Source organism: Haemorhous mexicanus, chromosome Z, assembly GCF_027477595.1.
Source record: "Haemorhous mexicanus isolate bHaeMex1 chromosome Z, bHaeMex1.pri, whole genome shotgun sequence".
NCBI lineage: Eukaryota > Metazoa > Chordata > Aves > Passeriformes > Fringillidae > Haemorhous > Haemorhous mexicanus.
In genome coordinates this window covers 77,830,193-77,854,783 of record NC_082381.1, presented here as the reverse complement: position 1 = coordinate 77,854,783, position 24,591 = coordinate 77,830,193, and the positions used below count along the sequence as shown (strand labels likewise).

Sequence of the window (24,591 nt, the reverse complement as noted above, 5' to 3'; positions counted from 1 at the left end):
AAAACTACAGTTATAGGTAAGTAACCTTTTTCTCTTACCTTTTAAGTTCTTTCCCAGCTACTCTCCCTTTCTCCCCATTACCCATCTACCCCATAAAATTCCCTAAAGAGGATACAAATAGAAGAATACTATTAAGAATGAGTAGTTTGTTGATGTCTAATTTTATGTTGTTAATTAATGAAGTGACAATGTGTAATTATAACCAGTATATTAGCATTCATTTCCAAAAATATGTTGTAGGGGGCTGATTTCCTTAAAAATGGAGCTACAAGTAGTAATTTGTATAGTAATCTTGCAGATTACAGTCATTAATACCAGAAGGTGAAGAGATAGAATGTGAGAGACAAATGAGTGTCTGTATAGTAAAATGTGAGACTTAGATATCGTGTGTTTTGTGTATTCAAGTTTTCATTAGGTCTGCATTTTGTAGTGTGACGTAATGGATGAAACTGCCACCTTATATAGCTCTTCCAGGAAAACACAGCTTTGCAGCCTCCAAGTCCTATAAAAGACATATTTTGTGTTTGTGTGTGTTCAGACATGTTTTAAGAAAAGTAAGGGGAAGAAATTCCTGTTCTGTTAGAGGAATTGCAATGAAATGTTGCCATGTTTATACCTATCCGTGAAAAGTTAATTCCTTTTACAGTTTTTATAAAGATTAATACACTTTACAAATGAAAAATATTTTTCTTTTAAAAAAAGGTAGGATCATATAATTTAATAGCATTTTTATTTGTGCTCATATGTAAAATGAAATCAAAATTCCTCTATTTATACCAGGTTGTGCTTTACATATGGTAGTGCAGAAAACTGCTCTTGTGAGAAGGTGTAGAAAATAACTAAACTGTAGCAGTTTAGCAAGAAACCTTCTTTGTTTCAGCCTACGCTGCAAACTAAGACTAGAAAATTCAATATAAATTGCATGTAATGTAATCCTTGATTGTACCTTTGGATGAGAGGATTTATGATACCATTAACCCAATAATGACTTACATTCTGGGACAGACATTTCTCTATAATGGATTTAAATCTTGATAAAGAAATGGCGCAAGTAGTTAATAAACCTTATTAAGAGCTTAAGCCTGGTATTTCTGTAGTTCACAGTCACTAAGTTCATGGTGACGTCAACTTAAGAAGAAACAATATTTCTTTTTCATTGTCATGGAGTATAAATGTTAATCTAGTTAATTGATGATATTTTTGAGTACAAGGCAGAACAAAATCAACAAAATCAAAGGAGAAGATGCTTAAGAGTTTTCATTCTGATGTTAGCGTGTTGCATTTTTCTTGTGGAATGCTACACTGGGTATTTCAAACAAAGTGCACTTGAGGTTTTGCTCAGATATTTTGAGTTTACAAAACTGTAATTTTGCACAAAATCACATGGGTAAAACCTAGTGTTTATGCTGAAAAATCTATCTCATAAATAAACTAAAGTCATATGGTTTGTGAAAGCAATATTAAATTCAGGGAGCTTAAGTTAGAGTTTCCAGTCTCTAAAGAAATGTAGGTATTTGATTATACTTTTCTACAGTTCAATTCATCTGTTATTTCCTGGCATAGCATTTCCTTTTTATTACTATAATTGACAGAGAATAGTGAGCAACCAGACATCCTTAAGTAGAAAAATTCCTAAGACACTATGATGATTGTGTTATTGCTATATTTAAGAAAACAATCAAAACTTCAGAATCCTAATTTTGATGAAGTCTACTGCACCTTAAGGCATGTCAGGGGTCGCTGTAGCCTTTTTGTGTTTTTAAACTGAGTGAGCTTAGACATCGTTCTGATGGGGTTTCCTTTTTGGTCCATGACCAGGAATTTGATGAAGTCTTTTAACAGGCCACTAAGGAGTAGCAGGTGTTTCTCTTCTGAGTCTTCCAAATCTGTTCCTTTGAAGTGCAGAAGCTGAAAGTCCTCTGGTCTCTTCAGAGATTTTTGGAATTATGTACCATTCTATAAAGCTTCTTATACGAGGTTCATGACTGTCCTTTCTTGGTTTCTTCTGTAAGGGAGGAAGTAGTGGGAATTAAATCTTTGCCCTTAAATCCTCTCCTTCAAGGGGAAGAGCTAGTAGTGTGGAAATCTCTTTTGCTGAAGGGAAGGGTTCTGTTGGTTGTTCAATTCATTTTTTTCATTTGGCATAAGACTTTGAGGGGAAGTCAGATGGGAGAAAATTCTTACGGATTGTGCGTACATGAGGGAGCTGTAAAGAATGGATATTTGTCCTAACTCCACTGATAGGTCATCCATTGGTACAATTGAAGTAATTTAAAGATTCCTTGTATACAGATTAGATTCTTGTGGTCTACAGTGCACTGTAAGGGGGGACAGGGCACTTAGCTTCAAAGAGATCTGTGAAAAATAACTAAGAAAAGGAAACAGTTGACAGTAGACATGTTTGTTATTTGAACATTTAGCTATGTGTCATATGTTAAAAATTTCTAATCTTAATTGCTAGCTTAAATAAGATAAGCTTATAATTGGCCCCTGACTTGTCTCTGATGTTATTAAAAAATAGGAGGTTTGACAATATGTAATAACCTCTTAGAACTAGAATATTTGAGTTAAATTTGTCAACTTGTGATATAATTAAGTAAGTGCTATTTCAAATGAGTGGAAGCATACCCTAGTATTCTCTGATATGAGAAGAGTTAAAGGTTTAAAGATGTAAAATTCTTAAAGGTTATCCTTTACAAAAACAAAATTTATACTTTCAATTACCATTTAAATGGTTCATCTAGAATTCAGCATAAGAGGATCAATCTTTTTTGTGTCCATGAAGAGGAGAATATTCAGAAATAACCATTTTGAATATCAAGTCTTCCACTAAGTCCCTTGCAGGATGTAAAATGAGGAAGCAAAAATTTATCTGTTATGTCTATTTATAAACATACCAAACAATATTAATAGAAGGAAGTGTTACCATTCTACTAAAAAGAAGCTTAGCAACCATGTTTATGGTTATTATTTAGACTTGTTACCTTTTCATAGATACTTACAAAAGGCCTATTTTCAATTTGATAGACCAAGCAGTTCTAGAACTGAGCATCATCCAATTATACTCAGTTGTTTAAAGAGTTTATTCTGGGATTTAAGACAACCATCAGGTTTGCAAGGAAGCAGTAATACTGAGGGTTTCAGTGCTAATGGTATCTTCACCGTTGCTTTGGAAAGATTCCAGAGTGAGTAAAAGAATAGAGATACATTTATAATACAGCTCCCCTCATCCATCTGCTGCTTCTAACACTTCCTCAGCTTCCAAGCATATCTGTTTTCAGGATAAATGGTCTTAAATCACAATTGACTTGTAGTTTCAGCAGAAATATATCTCATGATGTCTGTGGTTATTTCAGTGCAATGTGGGTCTTTGCAGAAAGGTTCCACAGTAATTAATTAATTAAATGCTAAATCTTAAAGTACTCATAACTTTGATATGCAGATATTTCCAAAGGTGAAGGCCATAACCTCTTCTCCAGGAATGCTGTTCATCAGAGGATTGGTGGGATATTACCACTTGGAAATCCAACTGATTTTTTTCCCATGTCAAGCTTGTGGTTCCAGTAATGTTTAATTTCTTGTGCCATGGTGAATACTTTCATTTGATAGAGTAGCTCAGCTATTTTTTAGTATAGTGTAGTTTATGATCTTTCTTTGAGTTCCAAGGTACTGCCTTTTAGTGAGCGTGTTGCAAGGTAAAGAGAACATTCTTATGAATTTGCTAGGTCAAAAGGATTCATACAAAGAGTAACTATTCTCTGAACTACCATAAATTACCAGAAAAAATGTAGGTATATTTTGAGTATATTTACAACCTCAGAGAAAGGTGGATGAATGAATAATTGTTTTGAAAAGAATCTGAAAACAACGAACTAGGATACCCAATCATTAATATAGTCAGAAAGCTCTTCTGTAACTTAATACATATTCCTTTTACTATGAAAACTGTTACAAAGACAGAAGCAAAAACATCCTGATCACACTTTGTTGGACTAAAGAGATTGTAAGCCAATATATTTGGAACCGCAATAAGTTTCAGATCTAGGTCTGTAAGATTTCAAAGACATTAGATTGATAGTTTGGTGAAGTCCCAGATCCCAGTATTTTTCCCCCCCCAAAAAAATACTGCTGTCTCTGGAATGAAGTTTGAATACTGATACCTTGAAGGATATGAAGTATATTTCAATGGATATTGTAAAAATTCTTCTGTTCATTTTGGGACTTGTGACTTAACGAAGCTATATGCAAACTTGCGTATATTCAACTGAAAAAGAGAAGATCTGAAGACATCTGTTTTTAGAAGTTCACTACTTTCTTCTCACCTCACTGATCCTAATTCTTGTATAGCTGAAAGTGAGTTCAAGATTTTATGAAGCCCTCAGAACCCAATGGTATGTTTCAGCTTTCAAATTTTTGTAGCTATTATGTCAACTTAAACAGTTTTTGTACTTATTCAATGGAGTTTTTTCATTATGCTTTATGAAGGCAGTGGTACTATGTATTTTTTGCTCTGGTTCAACTGGATATTTTCTTATACTTAGGACAGCTTTTTTAGTCCTAGATCCAGAATTCTCACAGAGGAAAAGTGATAATGATTGAGTCTAGTTTTGAGGCTCACTTTCAAGATGTACTGGAAATAAGAAGAAATCTGTGAGTGATCTATAACTCTGTCTGCAATCATGTTGCCATCTAAGAAAATAAAACTATGAAGGTGTCCCTTTCTTCTCAGGCAAGATGTCAAGTTACTAAAACATCAATATTCTAATGTCAAGATAAATGAAGATTGTGCGTCAGAAGAGCTGTATATTTAGAGAGAATATGTGTATCAAGTTGTGATGTGATCATCTACTTATGTGTTCTCAACTTACAATTTGGCATTTTGGATGATGAAGAGCAGCAGCGTGTTGAGCCTGGTCATTTACAGAAGTCCAAGCAAGAAAATTGGCCCTACTTGAATTGTTTTGGTTGTTTGTTCTTGGTGCCTTCAGGATGAGGGCTCTGAAAGGTGAGTTTTGGTTGATCCAGCTACAGCTGTCTAAGGCATCACAGCTCGTGGCCATTTGCTCCTATAATAGGCATAAGCGAGGAAAGCATTTTCTTGTTTAAAGCTGAACCACTCAGCCAGCCTGGTAGGTTAATGCTAACCACCTTCACGAGTGCCTTACGGTGATCCATTAGACAGTAGTTATGGAAATACAAATGCGTGTTCCCTTCTGCTACGGATGATAACTTTGGTTAAGGAAATGGGGCAGATAATGAATAATAGTAACATCTTAAAGACTACTGTTAGATCCACCATCAGAGCTTTTCAGGACTTCTTCAGTGTGCCTGGCATTTCTGGACTAAAATGACGAGGCTGACCAACTTTGTCATAAGAACACAAGTTTCTGAACTTAGATTTCAAAATGTAAAGGGTTTTAATTGAGAAGTAAGGTAATGATATGTGTGGATGTATGTATATTTGTTCTAATCCACAGGGAAGAAAAATTCATCTATAAGTTCTCATATGAATCCAGCAGTTTCTGTAGCACAGAAAAAGCAAAAATCTCCATGCTAAAAAGCTGCATCTTTGATTTGGAAAATTTATTTTGCCTCACATGTCTATCATAAAGTTGGCATTTATTCCTACAGGCTTCTCTTGAGCTTTGCAAAATTCTTCATTTGCAGTTGATCAGTTTCTGCATGGAATTTATTGTATCTGTCTTTAGTGTCTTCCAGGCATTAAATCTTGTACAAAATTTTTGAGTTTTTGAAAGTTAGAGATATCCAAATAGATTTAAGGATGAAAATGATAGGGAAAAAAGCCTGTTCACATCACTGGAATTGACCATGTTATTGTGGCCTAATTTTAATTTTGGAGGTGATCTTCAAAGTATTTCTAAATAAGAATCTTCTAAAAATTTACAAGAAATTAGAATTCATATGTTGTGATTCTGGTTTACAGTTCCAGAGGACTGTGTGTGTTTTTTCATTTACATTTATTTCCCTGTTTCTTGAATGCATCCTCCTTACTGTTCATTCACCTACTCTGAGCAGGAGAGCTGGTTCATTGCATCTGGTGATAAGGCACCACAAACCTAGGCACAAAGTACAGTATTTTTCATGCTTTGCATTTGTGGTCTAGGCATTTTGGCAATGTTGAGTAATTCCTTAGATTTACAATCATATTCCCTGATCACAGAGAAAGTAATTTTTTTTTTTTACAAATTATGCAGTGGTAGTTGAGAAATGTGAATATAAGCTTTAGTGCAGGTAGAGCATCTAGTTTGCATGGCAGAAATTATTTTTAGTTTAGAGTTCTGTGTTGGTAATATAGATGGGTTGTGGTTTTATATGGGTAGAATATGCTCTTTTGGATACTTCCATGTGCTTCTCATTTCTATGAATTCTACCAAATTACAGGTGGTTGACTTAATTTTTCTGTATTCTGCTCCTAATGTTTTTAGTGTAAACTGAAAGGGTTATTGCAGAGTCAGATTCTTGACAGAAAATTATCACTATACTTAGTGTTTCATCTATAAGAAGCATTATGATTGCAAAGAGAAAATTACTCAAGTTTTCAAGTGTGTAGTGGTCCCCTATCTAATATGCATGTGTTAAGGTAGAGACTCCAACCCTTGATTCACTGCTTTGTTTCAAAGAGAAGCATGGAGGGGTGGAATAGTTACTTTATCAGTTTAGTTCATTGTTTGTGTGTTTCCTGACTAAAATGTGTGTGAAGTCCAGCTGATCCACTGAACCAAGTAGGGAAAACCTCTGTCATAATCATTGCAGATCCTTGCTTAGTACTTGCGTAACAAAGCAGGTTGGATCTGCATAAGGTATCTTCTATAGTAGTATTCCTCAAAAACTAGTTGTGGAGCTGCACCATAACTTTGACTTTTCAGACTTCTGCTTCAAGTCTAATTGAGTAGTTTGGGGTTTTTTTAAATGGGGTGGGGTTTTTTGGTCCTTATTTATCGCAGCTGCTTTATTAGGTGGTTCACTTGGGAATTATACAGGACCTTTGATTTCATATGTTTTGAGGGAGGATTTTTTTAATGATTAGCTGACATTTGTGGGAAACGGACAATGGATGATAGTATGAATACATGAAAAAGTGTTAGTTAGAGAAGTCCTGTTCTTGCTTTTAAATTCAGTGGATTTTGTTTTGTGTGCACATCCATGCTGTGGAGGATTCATTTTGGGAGTGGAAGGGAATGGACATTCTTTCTTGAACGTTTATCAGTTTTTATATATAATTTGTGGTTTTTTTTCTCTTTTAACTTGCAGATAAACCTCTAAAGAAGCGAAAACAAGAAAACAAACCACCAGAGGCTGGAGGTGCTACTGGAGGAAATAGAACAGCTTCTCAGGAGACAGGTTCTGCAGGAAATGGGGCACGGCCAGCACTGATGGTTAGTATTGATCTGCAGCAAGCAGGAAGAGCAGACTCTCAGGCAACAGTAACTCAGGATTTGGACACCATCAAAAAACCTGAAGAAATTAAGCAGTATAATGACGGGTTTATGTGTGTTCCCCAAGAAGACACTGTTGGAGTTCTTAAATTTAAACCTGAAAACCATCCAGAAATTTTTAGGAAAAAGTCAGACTTTGAAAGTCAAAAGACAGATATCCAGCAAAATGAAAACAGACAAATGGAATTCCAGCAAAATGAGAGCAGACGGTTGGAAAGTAAATACAATGAGAGCAAGCAGTTAGAAGTGAAACATGAAAGCAGACAAATGGAAATGAAACAAAATGAGAACAGACAGACAGAATTGAAACAAAATGAGAACAGGCAAATGGAGATAAAACAAAATGAGGGAAAACAAAATAATGGCAAACAGGAAATACGGCAAAGGCCAGAAACACCGAAACAGAAGAGTGAAGGCAGACCTGAAACACCAAAACAGAAGAGTGAAGGAAGGCCTGAAACACCTAAACACAAACACGATAATAGGAGGGACTCCAGTAAACCTTTGTCAGACAAGAAAATCGAAATATCTAGGCACAAACTAGATGTGAAATCTGATTCTTCAAGGATGAAACCTGAAAGTCGACCTGATCCAACAAAACCGAGGCCTGATGGGCGCTCAGTTTCTGATACACCAAGGCGTGACCATGACAGCCTTAAACAAAGATCTGAGGACAGGGGGGAATCAGAGAGATACAGAGGAGATCCATCCAAGATCAGAAGGCCTGAATATTTGAGATCCTCAAACAGAAACGAACATGATTCTAAGCATGGTATTAAATCTGATGGTTCAAAACCTGAGAAATTTGAAAGGAAATATAGGCATGAGTCTGGTGATTCAAGGTTTTCTTCTGGGGATCAGAAATCAAGGCCTGACAGCCCTCGTATTAAACAGGAAGGTAAAGGGGATTCTAGCAAATCAAGACCTGATAAACCTGGTTTTAAGTCACCAAACAGCAAGGATGAACGAAGGACAGATGGTAATAAGAGTAAAGTAGATAGTAATAAGGCACATGGTGACAATAAAGCAGAGTTTCCCAGTTATTTGTTGGGGGCGAGATCTGGCGCATTGAAACATTTTGTCATTCCAAAAATCAAGCGTGATAAAGATGGCAATGTTACTCAGGAGTCAAGGAAAACTGAATTTAGAGGTGAACATAAGGACAAAGTAGAGAAGATTGGGCTAGTTGAAGATCTAAATAAAGGAGCTAAGCCTGTAGTTGTCCTTCAAAAGCTTTCTTTGGATGACGTGCAGAAATTTATTAAGGACAGAGAAGATAAATCAAGGGGCTCTTGTTTTAAACCTAACAAGAACAAGTCATCCAAACCTAATAAAGGTAAGATTGTTTTTATATTAATTGCATTGTATCTTTTGCACTTGAGTTCTTGCAGACTTTCTACTTCTGCTGCTAGAAATTAAATGCAAACATTTGATGGTTTATATGCTTGCTTCTATGTTGAGAAATAAAGTGAAACTAGTCTAAGGACTTGATATTATCAGAAATCTTGCTAGAAATGCACCTGAGATTATTTATTAATTTACTTCAGTATAAGTACTTAATCTGGCAACACTGGTCTTACAATGTACTTCCGCTGCATTAGTTTTATCTGGTAATTTATCTGATGAAATGTATCTGTCGTGTGTATAATTTTACCTGGTTTAGGTGTGTCTGTATAAAGGACTGCCACTACTGTAAATATTGCAGCTGGAATGATGCGAAATACTAAATATGCAAGCCCTAAGATTCTTCTTGTATTTACTTTGAAGTTAAATGGTTTTTTCCAAGGCATGTTTTTACTTGGTGGTAGTAAGAACATAGTTGCAAAGTCTCATCTACCTCTTTAACGCTGTAGACAAAAATGAGTTGAGGAAGTTTCATACTTGAGACTTTGTGACAGCAACTTAAAAAAAGTTTGGTCTGTAGGAGACTTCTTACATCATTGTCTCTAGTGTCTGTTATATGCAGGAAGAAGAAAGCTGAACAATTAGCTGGCGTTTTGAAATTAGTAATATGGGCAGGAAATAATTTAGAATAGCTTGTAGGTTTGATATTTAACTGATTGTCTCTTTTGCAGATTCAACACTTTTAAAAATAAGATCCTTTTTTTTTCTTGGTGCTTTCATTTTGGCTTCTTTGGTTTCAGATTGAATAGATCATTTCACACTGTGAAGTCAGTATTACTAACTGGTTGGATTTCCTTTTTTTAACATTTGACATTTAAAGAATTTAAATTTCTTATATAGTCATGTTTATAGAGTTGTCATGTCTTAAAATAGACTGATAAAAGCCAGAGGGGAGGTTTACAACTGTATGCACGATGATGTATAAATGCATTTCCAGGTGTATAATGAATTCAAGATTAAAACATTTTGTAACATAGCTAATCTGGTAAGAAATTATGTAGAAAACATCTTCATGAATGTATGACTATTTTATGTGCACTTGTAAAGAGGTGTTTTCTGTATCATTAATTTCTTGTGCTATGCCTGTTTTCTATCTACTAACCAGTTTATATTAACTCTAAAAAGCCTTAATAATAATTTGTCATATATTTTACATATTTGTAAAATATTAGCCTCCTTGTTAGGGATTTCTCTTTGTCCTGGAAATAAGAACATTATCCCTGTCCCTTTTTGAAGTTCAAAAGAGGCAAAATTTCAATTACTAGTGATAGGTATCTACAGTTAGCCATGAAATTATGATATTTTTGTTCTCAGTTTAATCTGAAGCTTTCAGATGAAACCCTTATGTCCTTGGTAGGAAATGCTAAATTTCTGGTGGTACTGAAGTCTAGTCTCAGTAGGATAGATTTTGAATTGACACATTTTTATGTGCAGAAAGACAGTTACTTGCAAGTTGTCTGAACAATAGGCAGCACATGTATGTTTTCCAAAATGTTTCTGAATTACTTTTTTCTTGTAGTCTGTATTTTATGTGGTTATGTATGTAGAATGCTTTAGTAATGTGTAAAGGTTTTAATGACTTTTGGTATGATTCTAGTAGCTGTCACAGATGAGCAATGCATTGATTTTAAAATTAGGTTATAATTTCTCTACAATGTTTTTCTGCTTTTTTTTTTTCTTTCTGAAGTCATCATTTTCTTGCATTTCTTGCACTTTGAAGTAACTTGGGACATGTTTTACAGGGAAAAAATTGTTTGAATCTGATACAAGTCTTTTTGCAGTTGTATTCGGAATAAGGTTCTTACAATGATACTAGAAAAAGGTTTCATGAAAAGAATAATGTAACTATTTTTATCTTATAAATCATGTTTTGAGTGTTTAGCTGGCAGATTTTGGAGAAGGTGTCTTTGAACTGCAGATTTTTGATGTGTAATTTTAGTTCTGTATTTTTTTTTCTGGTAGCTTACTTCCTAGAACACATGCTAATTTACCAGGTGAATTCCAGGGTTTGAAAAGATACAAATTTTATAAAGTTATCTCTCTTCATAAGGCAAAGTCTGTTTCTCAACAGTTAACTGATGTAGCTATATTTATGCCACTGACATGGTGTCCTCAGTCCAGTTGAAATAGTGTTCACAGTTTAACTTGGTGCTATTTTTAGTTATAAACTTTTTAATACACTAAGAACTGTAATTTTCATAAATCTTCTTTTAGTTCATCCTTTACTACTTGGTAGATTATAGTAATTCTTTTCCAGTGTTGCCTTTTAGCATCGTTATTCAACTTTTCACATGCCTCTTATTCCATGTAGCTTAGTATATTTTACTTTCTCTTATTTCATTACCCTTATTTCTCTTGTCCCTTCTTTTTTGCTTTCTTATCCATCCCTCCCTCAAGAAAATGTCTTCTCCTGGCTTTGTCATGTTCAACATCATTGCTAGAATTTATCTGAAAAGCAGGTTAAAACAGGGTTGTTCAGCTAGTTCAAAACACCATTTAGATAGTTGTTCTGTCTTAAGGGGCTAATTACCATTCATTACAAAACTCAATAAAATTGACTCACATTAAGTTACAATTAATTCTTTGCAAACTGAAAGTCTGTACAACTTTTTGCATTGTTTTAGCAAATTTTAAATTTTAAAATCGTGCCTTTATTTGCATTGAACTTCAAAAAGACAAGGTAATATTGTCACCAAATTTTATAGACATGTTTGAAATCATGTTACGAACAGGATGGATAGCCACAGCATGTGACCCTTAATATTAAAGCAATCCAGAGTCCCTTTTGGCATTTACAAGGAAGAAGTAATTTTTCTCTCTCCCCTGATCTTTGAGCATTTTTCTGAAAGATTCAGTGTATCTCAGAAGAAAATTATGGATTTTTTTCATAATATTTTTGTTAAAGGGTCTTGTGGTGAAGTCTTGTGACCAGTTTTGTCCAGGTCAGAATGAACCGTGACATTTTCTTTGTCTGATTTTAACATCTGTTAATGTCTTTTATCTTGGTTTTAATGCAAATATATGTTGTCGTGGGACCCATGAAACTTTTCCCTTTAAGCTTATGCCTGCAATGAGGAGGTCATGTTTGCTGTCCTTTCTTTTCAGAGCTTCAGTGGACATCTTCTCTGCTGCTTTTTTAGAGCTATGCTGATCAGCTATGTTGGGATGGGAGCTGTTAGCAGCTTTATGGTTACTTCATTCTGAACAGGACAAATTTTCCTTTGTTAAGTATAAGTAATGAGAGAAACTGTAACTGTCTGTGCAAGATATCTGAGTAGGCTTATAATATGTTTGAAGGATTGTCTTTGCAAAACAAGTGTGTTTTGGATCTTCCTATATCACCTAAAGGGGTTTGTTGTTTTAAGGGAAAAAAAAAATCTGATCTGAATGCCATGCCTCCATTGTGTAGATTGTTGTGGGATTTAATTATCTTCACAATGCAAAGCTGAAGACACAAGGTTTTGTTGCTCACTACAAGTCTTCCTAAAAATATACGATGTTTCCTGCTGCTCTGATCTGAAATTTGAGTAAAGACTTGACATTTCTTTGAAGGTGCTTTTCATACATACTCTTTACAGGATCAGCTAAAAATCTTACTGCTTAATCATCTTTATGTCGTTAAAACAATGCTTCTGGATTCTTCTGTGTTCAAATCAAACTCTGATTTGGTGTTTGTGTATCATGACAGTCTGTTTTTGTGTTCTTGCATTGCTGGAAATAGTTTCACTTGGGAAACAGCAATCAATTATCTTCTAGTAGTGACAAGAAATGGAGTAGTTCAGGATGAAAAGCTGTATCCAGATTGTGTGGCCTCACTTGAGTGAACTTGTTATGCCTCTCACTGATTTCTAGTTAGTGTAGCCCAACTACTTAAAGGTGAATAATGGTACAGATGAAAATTGTGGGCAGAAAGGAAGTACCACTTCTAAACCTTGTTTAATTCCTATATGTACAGGAATTCTATAAGGGCAGAATTGGGTTATGGATGTTAACACATCAAATTTTAGAGTTCATACTAATTTGTTTCCAAAATAACAATTTCTTAATGCTAGGACAGGCACAAAATCAGAGGGGGCCACAAGGAAATAACTGGAGTAAAAACATACTAACTTGGGAAAGGAAAAGTTTGAAACTCAGCTTGCATCCCATAAAATTGTGCTTTTGTAAAGTTTAGCATTGTGAAAAATCCTCAGTTCCATATATGTTGAATTTGAAATCACTGAACTGAAGTTCCTGGTAGCAATTGCGTTTGCATGTGTCAAGGCCAGAGTAATAACCTGCTGACCATCTTGCTATGAATGCAGCACCAGGTGGATCTGTAGAAAATTATGCCACATTTCAGAGGAAAAAAAAAATACTGTATTTCAGCATTTACAGCAGAAAATTTATGACTCTTCTGGGCTCAAATGTTTAAACCTTCTTGAAACTAAAATTTAATTGTAATTATAGAAAAACAGTTATGACTTTCATAAGAGTTCTACAGTCTTTTAGTTTTTTCTCTCTTCTGGTGTATTAATGATCACCTCCTCTCATCTTGACTAGGCTAGAAGAGGGACTGGCTCACCCTTATGCTATTAGAAGTATTTCAAGCTACTTGTTGGGTTTGCAGACGATCCACTTTTAATATGCACTTTGTTCATTGAGCCCTGATTATTTGGGGTTTTTTCCTGGATTAAAAGGTTCACATTTTGAAAAATATTCCAAGCATTGTTTAGGAAAAAGTCTAAACTATATATAACTTGTGTAAAGTCTAGGAAGATGTGATTTCTCCAACATACTTTGCACTGGAATGGTTTTGCTCCTATTTGCAGGGAATTTTAAGATATGGTGTGTCTGTCCCATTCCAGAAGGTAGCTGGGATTTGTGTGGGCATTATACATACTCTCTGGGGCCTTCATTTTTGGTGCTAGTTTTTCAAAAGTAGATGTTAGATAAGCTGGTATTGGTACATAGCAGGAATCAGCCACTGCACACTGGACTAATTCCTTATGTTGATCTATTACTTGTAATAGAGGTGACATTTTCAGCACAGAGCCTTGCCTGGTGGCTGCTTTCCTGCTATTTGTTTCCTACTTTAGACTTTGCTACTAAGGTAAATATTTTCATTCTTGCTCCTGCAGTATTTTTCTGGATAGGAAGAGTGAACTTCATGTATGTCACATTGAATTCTTAGCAGCAACACTGAATTTGACCCAACCCACCAATTTCATTATACTTTGATTTGTCTGAAATATGATGCTTTGTCTGTTTGCAGATTTAGGAGTGCATTGTTAATTAGTTGATTTTTTAAAAATTACTTTGGCAAATGTAAGTGATATACTTTTATTACCTAATTTGTCAGAACAATTTCTTGAAAGTCCAAAACTGCTCTTGGTTCATGGACATGGACACTTGATTGTGTTCCTCTTGCTTCTGGGAATAGCTAAGGCTATTTTGCGTAAATAATTTTTGCAGCATTGCATTGCAATGTGTAAATGTGGCCCAGCAATTTGCCTGATGTCAATTACAGTAGGCAATGCAGACTTGTTCAAATGTCTGTGGATCTGAAGGTGGATATTGATCTTGGCTTATGTTCTGGGGTATGTGCTTGAAATTTTTGGCTTCAATTTTCTTCTAGCCAAAGGATAAATTTGACTAAATACAAATACCAAAAAGCCTCATATTTGCTTCTGGCACATTAACTTTTCTGTTGCTCAGCGTTGTTAACTGTTCTAGGTGACTCTTTTCATGTAAGAAAATTTAAACTATTTACTTAAAATTTGGAGTTTATTTTTTGCTCTGTGGGAATACTACATACTACCAGCAAACAGAAAAAAAGAGTATGAAACCTTTTTTGTCTTTCAAATTGCTGAACTGTTGTTTTTTGTAAATAACTTTCTTTAAATATACATTCTGTTTAATTATCTTCAAAGCTATTTTCCTATATTTTTTCCTATTTTATTTATTTCCTATTTTATTTTTGAAGCTAAAACAGCAGCAATCTTTTGTTGTTGTTCATTATGTAATTGTTATCTTGAAGAAGCAAAACTAGTAGCTTCATGCAATATTTTCAGTGATAAGGACTGAGAATATTTCTACGCAATAGTAAGAAAAATAAGCAAGTCTTCTTGATGTGCCTAGAAGTCACAGATAAGATGTAAAATAATGGTTTTTGTTTGCTTATTCTCTGCAAAGGTTTTGGTTGTATTATATTCCTTCTATATAAGGTTTTGTTTTATAAGAGAAATTCTGAGGAATAATCTGATTTTATTTAATTAAGGTCTTGTGTCTCAGGCTCAGTAAGCAACCAGAATACATGGCTGGAAAAATTAATTAGTCATAAATTTCAGATCCCAAACATTAATCATTATAGGGTCAACAAATGGTTTGGGTTAGAAATTATCTTAAAGATCATCTCATTTCAGCCTCCTGCCATGGGCAGGGACGCCTTTCACAGGATCAGGTTGCTCAGAACCCCATCCAGCAAGGCGTTGAACACTGCCAGGGATGGGGCACCCATAATCTTTCTGGGCAGTTTGTTCCAGTACCTCACCACCCTCTCAGTAAAGAACTTCTTTCCCTCCTTCTAAAAATGTTTATTTCTTCTCAGAGTATTTTGTACTATTGTACAATTCTTTTTGAATCTATGTTTTTTAGCTATGGTTAATTATGACCTCTGTTGTATCATTGAATTTTTCTGTTGCCATGTCCAGATCCTTTTCTGACCAGCCAGTCTGGGTCCTGTCTTTCAAGGCCAGAGCTAAGGACTGGAGTAAAAGCAGGGAGTCTGAAACTCCTTTTTTTTTAGGCTGGGAGCCTTTTCTTTGTGCTACTGTTGGGGCAGATGAGGAAGAATTGTTTTAAAAAATATGTTAGAGCAGGTTCTATGAAATGTAGGACATACTTCTCCCTTACATTGCCTTTCTCCATCCTGCTAAATTGATGGAAGCAGAGAATTCCTGTGTGTGCAGCCCCTTGGGTGGTGGTGAGGGCATCTCAGTCGCCACCCTTTTTCTGGCATGAGTGTATGTGAGGTGAGCTCTGGAGTTATCCCTTCATACATGTAGTCAAAAGATGAGGGTAGGGCATCTTTTGATGGGTTGTAGAGGGGTTATAATATATCCTTAGGTATAACAGAGGGTTACGTCCTTTTGGATACAACCTGTAGGATGTAGCTGTATACCCTTCCATAAGCTTTACAGCAGGGAAGGGAGAGAGGGAGAGAGGAAAGAGTGTAAATATCCTATTCAGTTTGTTTTCACCAGTATTCATTTGATTATGTGTTTTCCAGCTGATGATAGGGTATTGAGATAAAAGTGGAACTTCTATCATATGAGCAGATATGTCCTCCTCAAAACTTAAATTCACCTATAAAAATTACTGGGATTTCCCTGTGTTTCCCATTCTGTTCCTGAAACTGTTCAGGGCACAAAATTATTTTGACAAGTGTGAAGCTGATGGGCGGCAGACTTCTCACCAGGCGCTCACTGCACCACATAAAGAGCACAGTGGAGCATTTAAAGGGAGAGCCTGGTGGAAATGATATCATTAAATTTGCACACTTGAGAAAGAATCAAAGATTTTTCAGCTTTTACCAGCGACATCTTTATGAGCTTGTAGGCACTCATGTGGCCATTTGCATTCCAGTGCCTGAATGCTATGCTGTAACAATAGTTAGCTATTTTAAAAGGGTGTTTATTTTCTAAACAGCTTATAACATGGGGAAATACTTCTGTCCTTTCTTTTTTTTTTCTTTTAGTTCCTTATCTAAAACTCAACTTTATCTGCTGAGGATTTGCTGTAGATTTAACCTTCGAGTCGCTGCATTTTTAGCTACAGTGACATGGCTGTTCAACAAGATAGCGGCACTCTTCTTATAGAATAAGGATATTTTATTTCATTTAACACAGGTTTCAAAGCTGGTTGAGCTAATCCAGAAAGAAACTGCTTTCCTTCCTGCGTGTATATGCCTAACATAAGACAAAAGTTAGACTGTAAGCTTTTATTAGAAAAGGGAGGAATATCCTTTATCAAGTGCTCAGAGAAGATATTTAAGGAAGGTGAGCTTAATTTCTGTAAAATAATAACAAGACTGGAGACATTAGTCATCAGCAAAATAAGAAAAGTCCAGTGCCAGGTAATGTCTTTTGTAACAAAAGAGGAGCAAGAAAAGGGCAAAATTGAGTTGCAGTCAGGAGGGGTTTTTTTAATGTCCAAATGAAGATGAGTGACAGTTCTCTAGTATAGAAATTCAGTGGTCAGAATTCAATTTCTAAATGCTGAGAAATGGGAAGATTGGTATCCTCACCCCAAAGAGGTGGCATTATTCCCTTCTCAGACCCTTGTGTGTTCTTTCATATAATTTCTTCATAGTTGGAAAAGGTGCATTTTAAAATCAAAATATAGAGAGATATTACAAATATGAATTTGCTTTAATTGCAGTTTTGCAGAAACAGAAATATATGGAATATTTATAGAAAAATCTGGAATCTTTAAATTTCCGTGGAATATTTGTGTTAATATTTGTATTAACTATCTCATGGTTATGAAAATAGCAATTCAGAGTTTAGATTTCTTATGGTATTTTAATCTTGGTGGCTCATAGTTCACGGGAACTATTACCAAGATCTGATCTGAACCATGCAGTTATCTTCCATAGTTTGGAAAGGAGAGGTAAATCATTCAAGAGAAAATAAGAGTTTATTCGTGTTGGTTTTGATTTTGTGACAGGAACAGCCTCTCTGATCCAGGAAAGCTCTCCTAACCATCAGTAAGAATCATCCTCTTTTCCATAGGTGCTTGTTTGAAGTTGTTACATCAAGCCAGGTGAAACTAATATGACCACAGATTGTTAAGTCAAAAAATAATTATGCGGTCCATATTGAATGGACCCAGCAAAAGTCCATAGAGATGTTACCTTTTTTTTAATGTTTAACTTCTCTTGAAGGGTGAACTGCTGGTATAAGGAAGATCTACTTGACTTGTAAAGTCAATACAAAGTGATACTGGATCCTCCTAAACATAACACATGCATAAACGTTAGCTAAAGGTGTTTTACAAAGTTGAAGCTGCAAAGCACAATACTGAACTGTGAATCAGATCTTCTCTTTTCCATTAGTTTTTTAAGCCATATGTGGAGAATGGAAATACTATATAAATAGTATTAAGATATATAGTAATGGGATATATATACACTATATTACTATATATACTATATTACTAGATATACTATATTACTATATATATGTGTATGTATACTATATATAGTAATAGGATATATAAATATCCTCTAGACATTTATAGAAATTTTTCTACTACACACAGTAAAACCCTCTGAAAATCTTCCCAGACTATAATAAGATGTGAGACCGGGCTTACAGATTAATTAATTTCTCACTGAGATTTCCTGATTGATCTTTAACTGTGTTGTATTTCGTAAAGTAATGCTTGGTGAGAAAACATGTTATCTTGAGGGTCAGTGGACATTGAGTAGTAGGTAAAGATCCATTAACATCTTTCCTTAAAAACTTTTTGATGATAGCAATCAAGCAGAACCAAGAATTTATTCTTTTCTGGGAAGTAACTTGCATGCTGGTTGTGGACAGCATTGCATATGTTTGGAGAAGCACTGTAGAAGTGACTGTTCATGTATGCATTTCTTTGAAATGAATTGTTCTTCTGTGCCTTCCCTTTGGTCTCAGTGTGCCTTCCCTTCGGTCTCAGTGTGGAGTTGGTTAGAATACTCTTCCTGGCAGTTAAAAAATGTTGTTATGATGGTACTTTTCTTCTGGTTTTTGTTTGTTTGTTCATTTGTTTGTTTGGATTTTGTTGGGGTTTTTTTTTTTTTGTTTTGGATGTTTGGTTGGTTGTTTTGTTTTGTTTGTTTGGGTTTTTCCCCAGTTGTTTGCTTTAATAGTTGCAGAAGTTTTGAAATAATGCGTAAATGACATCTGAAGAATACACATGCCTATAGTCTCATTTGAGATGTGGTGTACACTGATCACAGACATTGCAGAAAATTGAGTTTTTCCATTGCTGCTGACAGTCCTTCAGCAAGATATTTGGCATTCTGTTGTATTATCAAGTAACTTTTTTGTTAAGTCACTTCCTTTTTACTATTTAAAAAGCCATACATGCTAGAGCCAAATGTAACTGAATAAAGTGAAGACATGGAAGTAGGTACGAGGTCTTAGCCAAATTAGCAAAAAAATTTGAAAGTTGAAAGTGATTGTACATGGATTTGTTGATTTTAAAGACGTTTGTGTTACATATCCTATTAATTGTTTTATAAAGTTTCCCATAAACTGAAAAGGCATTAGCATGTGTTTTATAACCTAATTCTTATTGCCATGTGACTGGATTCTTAGATGAGGTGAATTCTTGTAAGTATTTCTTTACGACTCTGAACAAAAAAAAAAAAAAAAAAATAGTGCCTACATTATAAAATAGAAGATATTAAAGAATAAATTTAGTAGGATATTTCTAGTGACTTTTGAGCTGCCCTGACTCAAGATAGCATAATTAATAGAGTAAAATAAATAGTAACAAGCTCCTGACTTGACCAAAAGTACAGAATATCCCTCATTTTCTTCAGAAAGGTTGATAAATCCTTCTCCATATATATTAGAATTGTACATATGTGTACAGTCATGCTAAACTCCTTTGTACGGTGGAAGTAAAACTCCATAGATTTAGTTGTTTACAATCCTCAGCAGCTAAGAAAACTGGGTATGTGGCGTACTTACTTCAGGAAACATTGTGACAGAAACAAAAAGTTCAATGATAGCTTATAGAGAGCTTTATAATAATTCTGTCTCTTTTCTGGTATTCTGTACTTGAATAAAGGAAGCTTTACTTATTTCCTAGTAAAAGAAAAATGTGTAAGATTATATAGTAATCTGATATATCTGTAACAGGAGAGAGTGCAAATCAAGCAGTAGTTGAATTTAGCACTGAAGAAATAGAAACATGAAAATTTTGAAACAGAAATAAAATTAGTTTTACAAATATTTAAAGTAGTCATTTTTTTCACTTATGTTTAATGAATGCTGTGATTTTTTTATTTATATTTAAAGAATGAGTACAAAATGAAAGGTCAGTGAGAAAAGAAAGCAAGAACAGATATTCCTAGGAGACAATAGAATAGCCTGTTGAGTTTTGTTTGGTATTTGAGGGTTTAGTGCAACTTTCATTCATTTACTTGTAGCTGTCTTTTGCAGTGTTTTTGTTTGGCCAGATTTTTTGTAGACTTCATGCTACGTGTGTAGTCCTGCTGATTTTAATGAAATTGCCAACGGGCATAAACTTGAAAATACATATTAGAGAACCTGGATTTACAGCCCTCTATGAATTTCATCAGTGAAAATTGTCATAAAACTTGTATATGTAAATTTTTCTGTGTTCTGGGGCTGAACGTAAGCTCTTATGCACTATATAGGCATAGAAAGTATGAGGACACAGTGCTCAGATGCACAGCTCTGCAGCATCCAGCCTGGACCTGGCTATCATCCAGGCAGCTGCTGGTACACACAGAGGAAATGGTCTGCCCATGCTGATGTACTTCTACTTGTCTGAAGTCAAGTGCATACCCACAAAATTATTCATTAACCAACCACACCAGGAAATGTTTTTCAGCATTTTCAAAAGCAATATTGATAATTTAGGTAGCTTTGGTACATGGTGATTATTTAAGGATGGCAACCTAGCACAAATAGGTAAGAGTGAGCACAATGTGAAAGAAGCAGAGACAACTTTACTATCACTTTACTTTGTTTATGTTTCACTATGTCACTTCAAAAACCCCATTTGAAGTTAAATTGTTTATTGAATGACTTGGAGAGTATATTTTGATGATGGAATCTCATTGTAATATTCTTCTAATTCCAATTAAAGATGTTTAAAGAGAGAAAGAAAAAAATCATCTTGCAATAAAAGTTAGGATAGTAACGCAAAAATGGACGTAAGTTTTAGAAAGTTAGTGTAGTGATGTAGTGAATGCAATTAAAGTGTATTGTCGTCCAGGAGAGAGTTTTTTGGATGAATGTGTGTGTATAACAATTAGGAGGTGATTTCCTCTCTAAATAATATAGTATGCATTGGGAAGGAGAGAGAGGCACTTGCTCAAAAATATTTCTTCTGTTGCTGGAAAAACATTAACAGTTCAGTCTGACAGCCTGCAAATCTGTGTAATAGGTTCTTTGATAAATAAAAATAGGAATCAAATAAGCAAGCCCCATAGAAATACTTTTGAATTGATTTGTTTTCCTTGTGTCAGTTGGAAATATTTTGCCTGCAAATTTCTTTCATTCTAACTGCACATGGATTTAATCTTGGTTTCAAAATTATAAGAATGATGTGATATTGTCTGCCTATTTATCACTGTGGAAAAGAAACCTGATTGTGGTTCAGCTAGCTGTTTGTCTGTATTCAGTAAAAATGTTTCAATTTTATTTTGAAAAAAATCAAGCAACAATTTGCATTGCATCATCAAACTACCAGCAGGAAGTAATAAAAAATCTGAAGCAAAAGCTGAGTTGTCAATGATTTGTCCTATATTTAGGCATATGACCCCACAAGTGTTGCCACAGGTTGTCTGTTCTTACTGGAAAAGGGAATATTACTGTCTTGGGTACACTAATTACTATAAATGATAGTAAACAGAAATGTTAATGAGGCACTAAGAAATCATAATTTACTTGCAATTGTTAGAAAACCTGATAAATTCAAAGGATGAACTGAAATAAGACTAAACTTTGTGGAATAGAGCAAGGATATCATTCTACAAAGGTAATTGAAAAGGTGATTCAAAGGTAATTCATTTTTATGACTGAAAATATTTTATTGAAGGAAATGTGTATACAATTTATTGTGTTATTATTTCGAATTGCAGTGTGGACTTTTAAAAAGGCTGTCAAATACATTTAGGTCTATCTAACTGATCTAACTGATTGCTAGTGGTTATCTTGTGAGTGGTTCCTGAGACAGGATTGTAGTATTGGGCCCTCTTTTTTGTCTTCAGGTTCACATTTGCTCTTCTTACTCTCCACTAATAGGTAGCATAGATCAGTCAGTGTTAAAGGAGTTGCCTCCTGAGCTCCTGGCAGAAATTGAATCCACCATGCCACTTTGTGAACGTGTGAAAATGAACAAGCGCAAACGTAGCACAGTTAATGAGAAACCAAAATATGCTGAAATCAGTTCTGATGAAGATAATGACAGTGAAGAAGCTTTTGAATGTAAGTAGTTCATGATTCTGTTCTTTAAGGTGAAAAAAGCTAGTATTTTGTTTTTACAAAAAGATACATGTCTTTTTTTAAGTTGGCTACCCTAAAACATACAGTCCCAAATTTGCTGTCCTGACAACTGCCTGGCCAAGAACCCTTGTTTCTCTTTTAAAAGAAAAATTACTTGATTGCTATTTTTCATCCAAGATTAAAAGCAGTGAGTTGTTATATTTATTTTCCTGGAAACTGCTCCCTAGATATTTTTTTTTGCTTTCAGTTGTACCATAAAACATTTCTAACTATTCAGATTAAGGAAAATATCTTCTAAAGAAGCCCAGAATTTATACAAGTGTGCACAGAGAAAAATTTCACTAAATAAATTCTTGAATTATTCTTTGTTTTATTGATAAGAAAAGTGGAAGATCGCCTCTTGAATTTTTGTAACATAATAAATTGAGAATCTTGCTGCACAGAAGTTTCTTAAATTATTTCTCTCGTCATATTCCTCAAAAAATGGAAGTTATTCTTGATGAATTCTCAAAATACTATTTGCTGCTTCTACTATTCTTGAATTAACTGTTTGCAAAGGAAGAGAGGAAGCTTCTCTTTAGAGTTTTGCTGTGCAGTTGAATCAAGTTCCTAAGGAAAAAAAAATGTTATTTGCCTCTAAGTTAAGAAGACATTTCCTACTTCTTGATAGAAGTACAGTTGGTTAGTGTCTATGGTTGTAGAGTTAACCAGCCCTGGAAATAAGCTGTTAGACCAAAGTGAATCAGTTCAGTCTGAGCTATGTAGCCATGCAGGACTATGGGAGAAACCTGTTAGCCTGAGAAGCAATCTCGCTTATAAAGATGTTTTTCCCAAATTTTGCACCTTTTTTTATAGAAACATCTTAATGAACTTTCACAAAATATAATGTTTTGGGGTTTAGTATTTCTTAAGATCCAAAAGAGAAAGATTTTTTTGCTCTGCTTCTTAGTATGTTTCAAGTTTTCATCCAACACAAACACTGTGGTTTTGCACATGAAAATTATAACACTGTTACCTTTGATCTTTAGCAAAGAAGCTGAAAAGAATGTCTTTCTGTTTGTTTGTTTACCCTTTTAATTATAACTGAATAATGCTTCTCTGTGCATGAATGTGATGTCTTCAGGTCAGTTGTAATCAGTCTAAATTTTGGCAAAGGATTAATGATGATTTGCTTCGTTCAGGAGTTCTATATTCTCTGTTTACCATATTGTATCAACCTTACATGATGTTAATAATTTGGAACAGTGAATTTAAAAAAAAAATATTACTGAGCAAAGTTATTTAAGTTGGTTGGGAATGGAGAGAATTGTAAACACTTTCAGATACCACAATCTATATATTAGCCATAGTGGCTGTAGAGTTCTCAAATACAAAGTAGAACAAGTTAAGGAAAAGTTTCACAATAATGATATGCCTTGAGGAATTCTAGTTTCAGTATATCCACTCAAGAGATCTGGCCATCATTCTAATCAATTCAGTGAGTACATGTGGTTTAAAAATAAATTACTCTATTTCTTCAAGAATACTGTAGAACTGAATTAAATTTAAAACAAGACAAAACTATCAAAAGTGAAAGATTTATGGCAAGTACACTGAATAGGTTTGTATTGTCACAAATACATGTTTCTTAATTATTCTGTTGCCCTTAAACTGAACATAAAAAATATGAAATAGAGATTAGTATAAAAGAGAAGTTTCTTTGAATATTTCATTAAGAAGGGCCATGCCATTAAAATAAATAATGAGAAATTAAAGATTGATGAAGTCATTCTCTTACAGGAATTACTAAGTGTGATATTGCATACATGTTTGGCAGAATTTGGAAGAAAATTGGGTGTTTATATTCCAAATAGTATTTATTTATGTATAAAATCAATCCTAACTCTTGAAATGTTATTAATGCTTACTTTTTTAGTCAATTTTATTGATTTCAAAACAAATATTGTAGAGCAGTGATTGTGAAGAGGTGCTTCAATGTTCACATTATTTGTCTTGTAGAGCTAGTAGAACTGTAACCCATTCTGTTTTGTCATACAGTGTTGATAAACTGGTCAATCTGAAATTCTGCCAGAAAGCAATATTGGAAGTTACTTTTCTTGTGGAGATGTAACTGGGGTCAGAATTCATCCTACAGAGCTTAGTGTTAGGGATGATTTGAAACCTGGAGAAAGGGCCATCTGCCTTCACAAAACACTGTCTCATGGGGTAAAGGTATCAGTTAAGATTCATAAAAGCTTTCCCAATAGAACTCTTAGCTTCTTCTCCAGTACATTTACTCCGGGTATCATAGAATGGTTTAAGTTAGGTTTAGGAAGCAACCTTAAAGATCATCTAATCCCACAAGGGTGGTAATGCCCCACTAGCCCAGGTTGCTCAAGGCCCTGTCCAGCCTGGCCTTGAACATTTCCAGGCATGTTGCATCCATAGCTTCACTGGGCAACCTGCTTTCTGCCTCACCACCCTCACATAAAGATTTTCTTTCTGATCTCTAATCTAAA

At 34.6% G+C, this 24,591-nt stretch overlaps 1 protein-coding gene across 8 annotated transcripts in view; it reads left to right on the top strand.

The window, feature by feature from the left end:
* NIPBL (NIPBL cohesin loading factor) overlaps window positions 1-24,591 on the top strand; it is a 157,709-nt gene that overhangs the window by 91,266 nt on the left and 41,852 nt on the right. For 5 of the 8 annotated variants that reach the window (XM_059836606.1, XM_059836610.1, XM_059836607.1 and 2 more), the window contains 2 exons: window positions 7,273-8,793; window positions 21,893-22,075. In XM_059836606.1, coding sequence (XP_059692589.1) covers window positions 7,273-8,793; window positions 21,893-22,075 — 1,704 coding nt within the window. Of the gene's footprint in view, window positions 1-4,974; window positions 5,006-7,272; window positions 8,794-21,892; window positions 22,076-24,591 lie in introns of those variants that run through there. The other 3 variants (XM_059836613.1, XM_059836612.1, XM_059836611.1) reach the window with 2 other exon arrangements.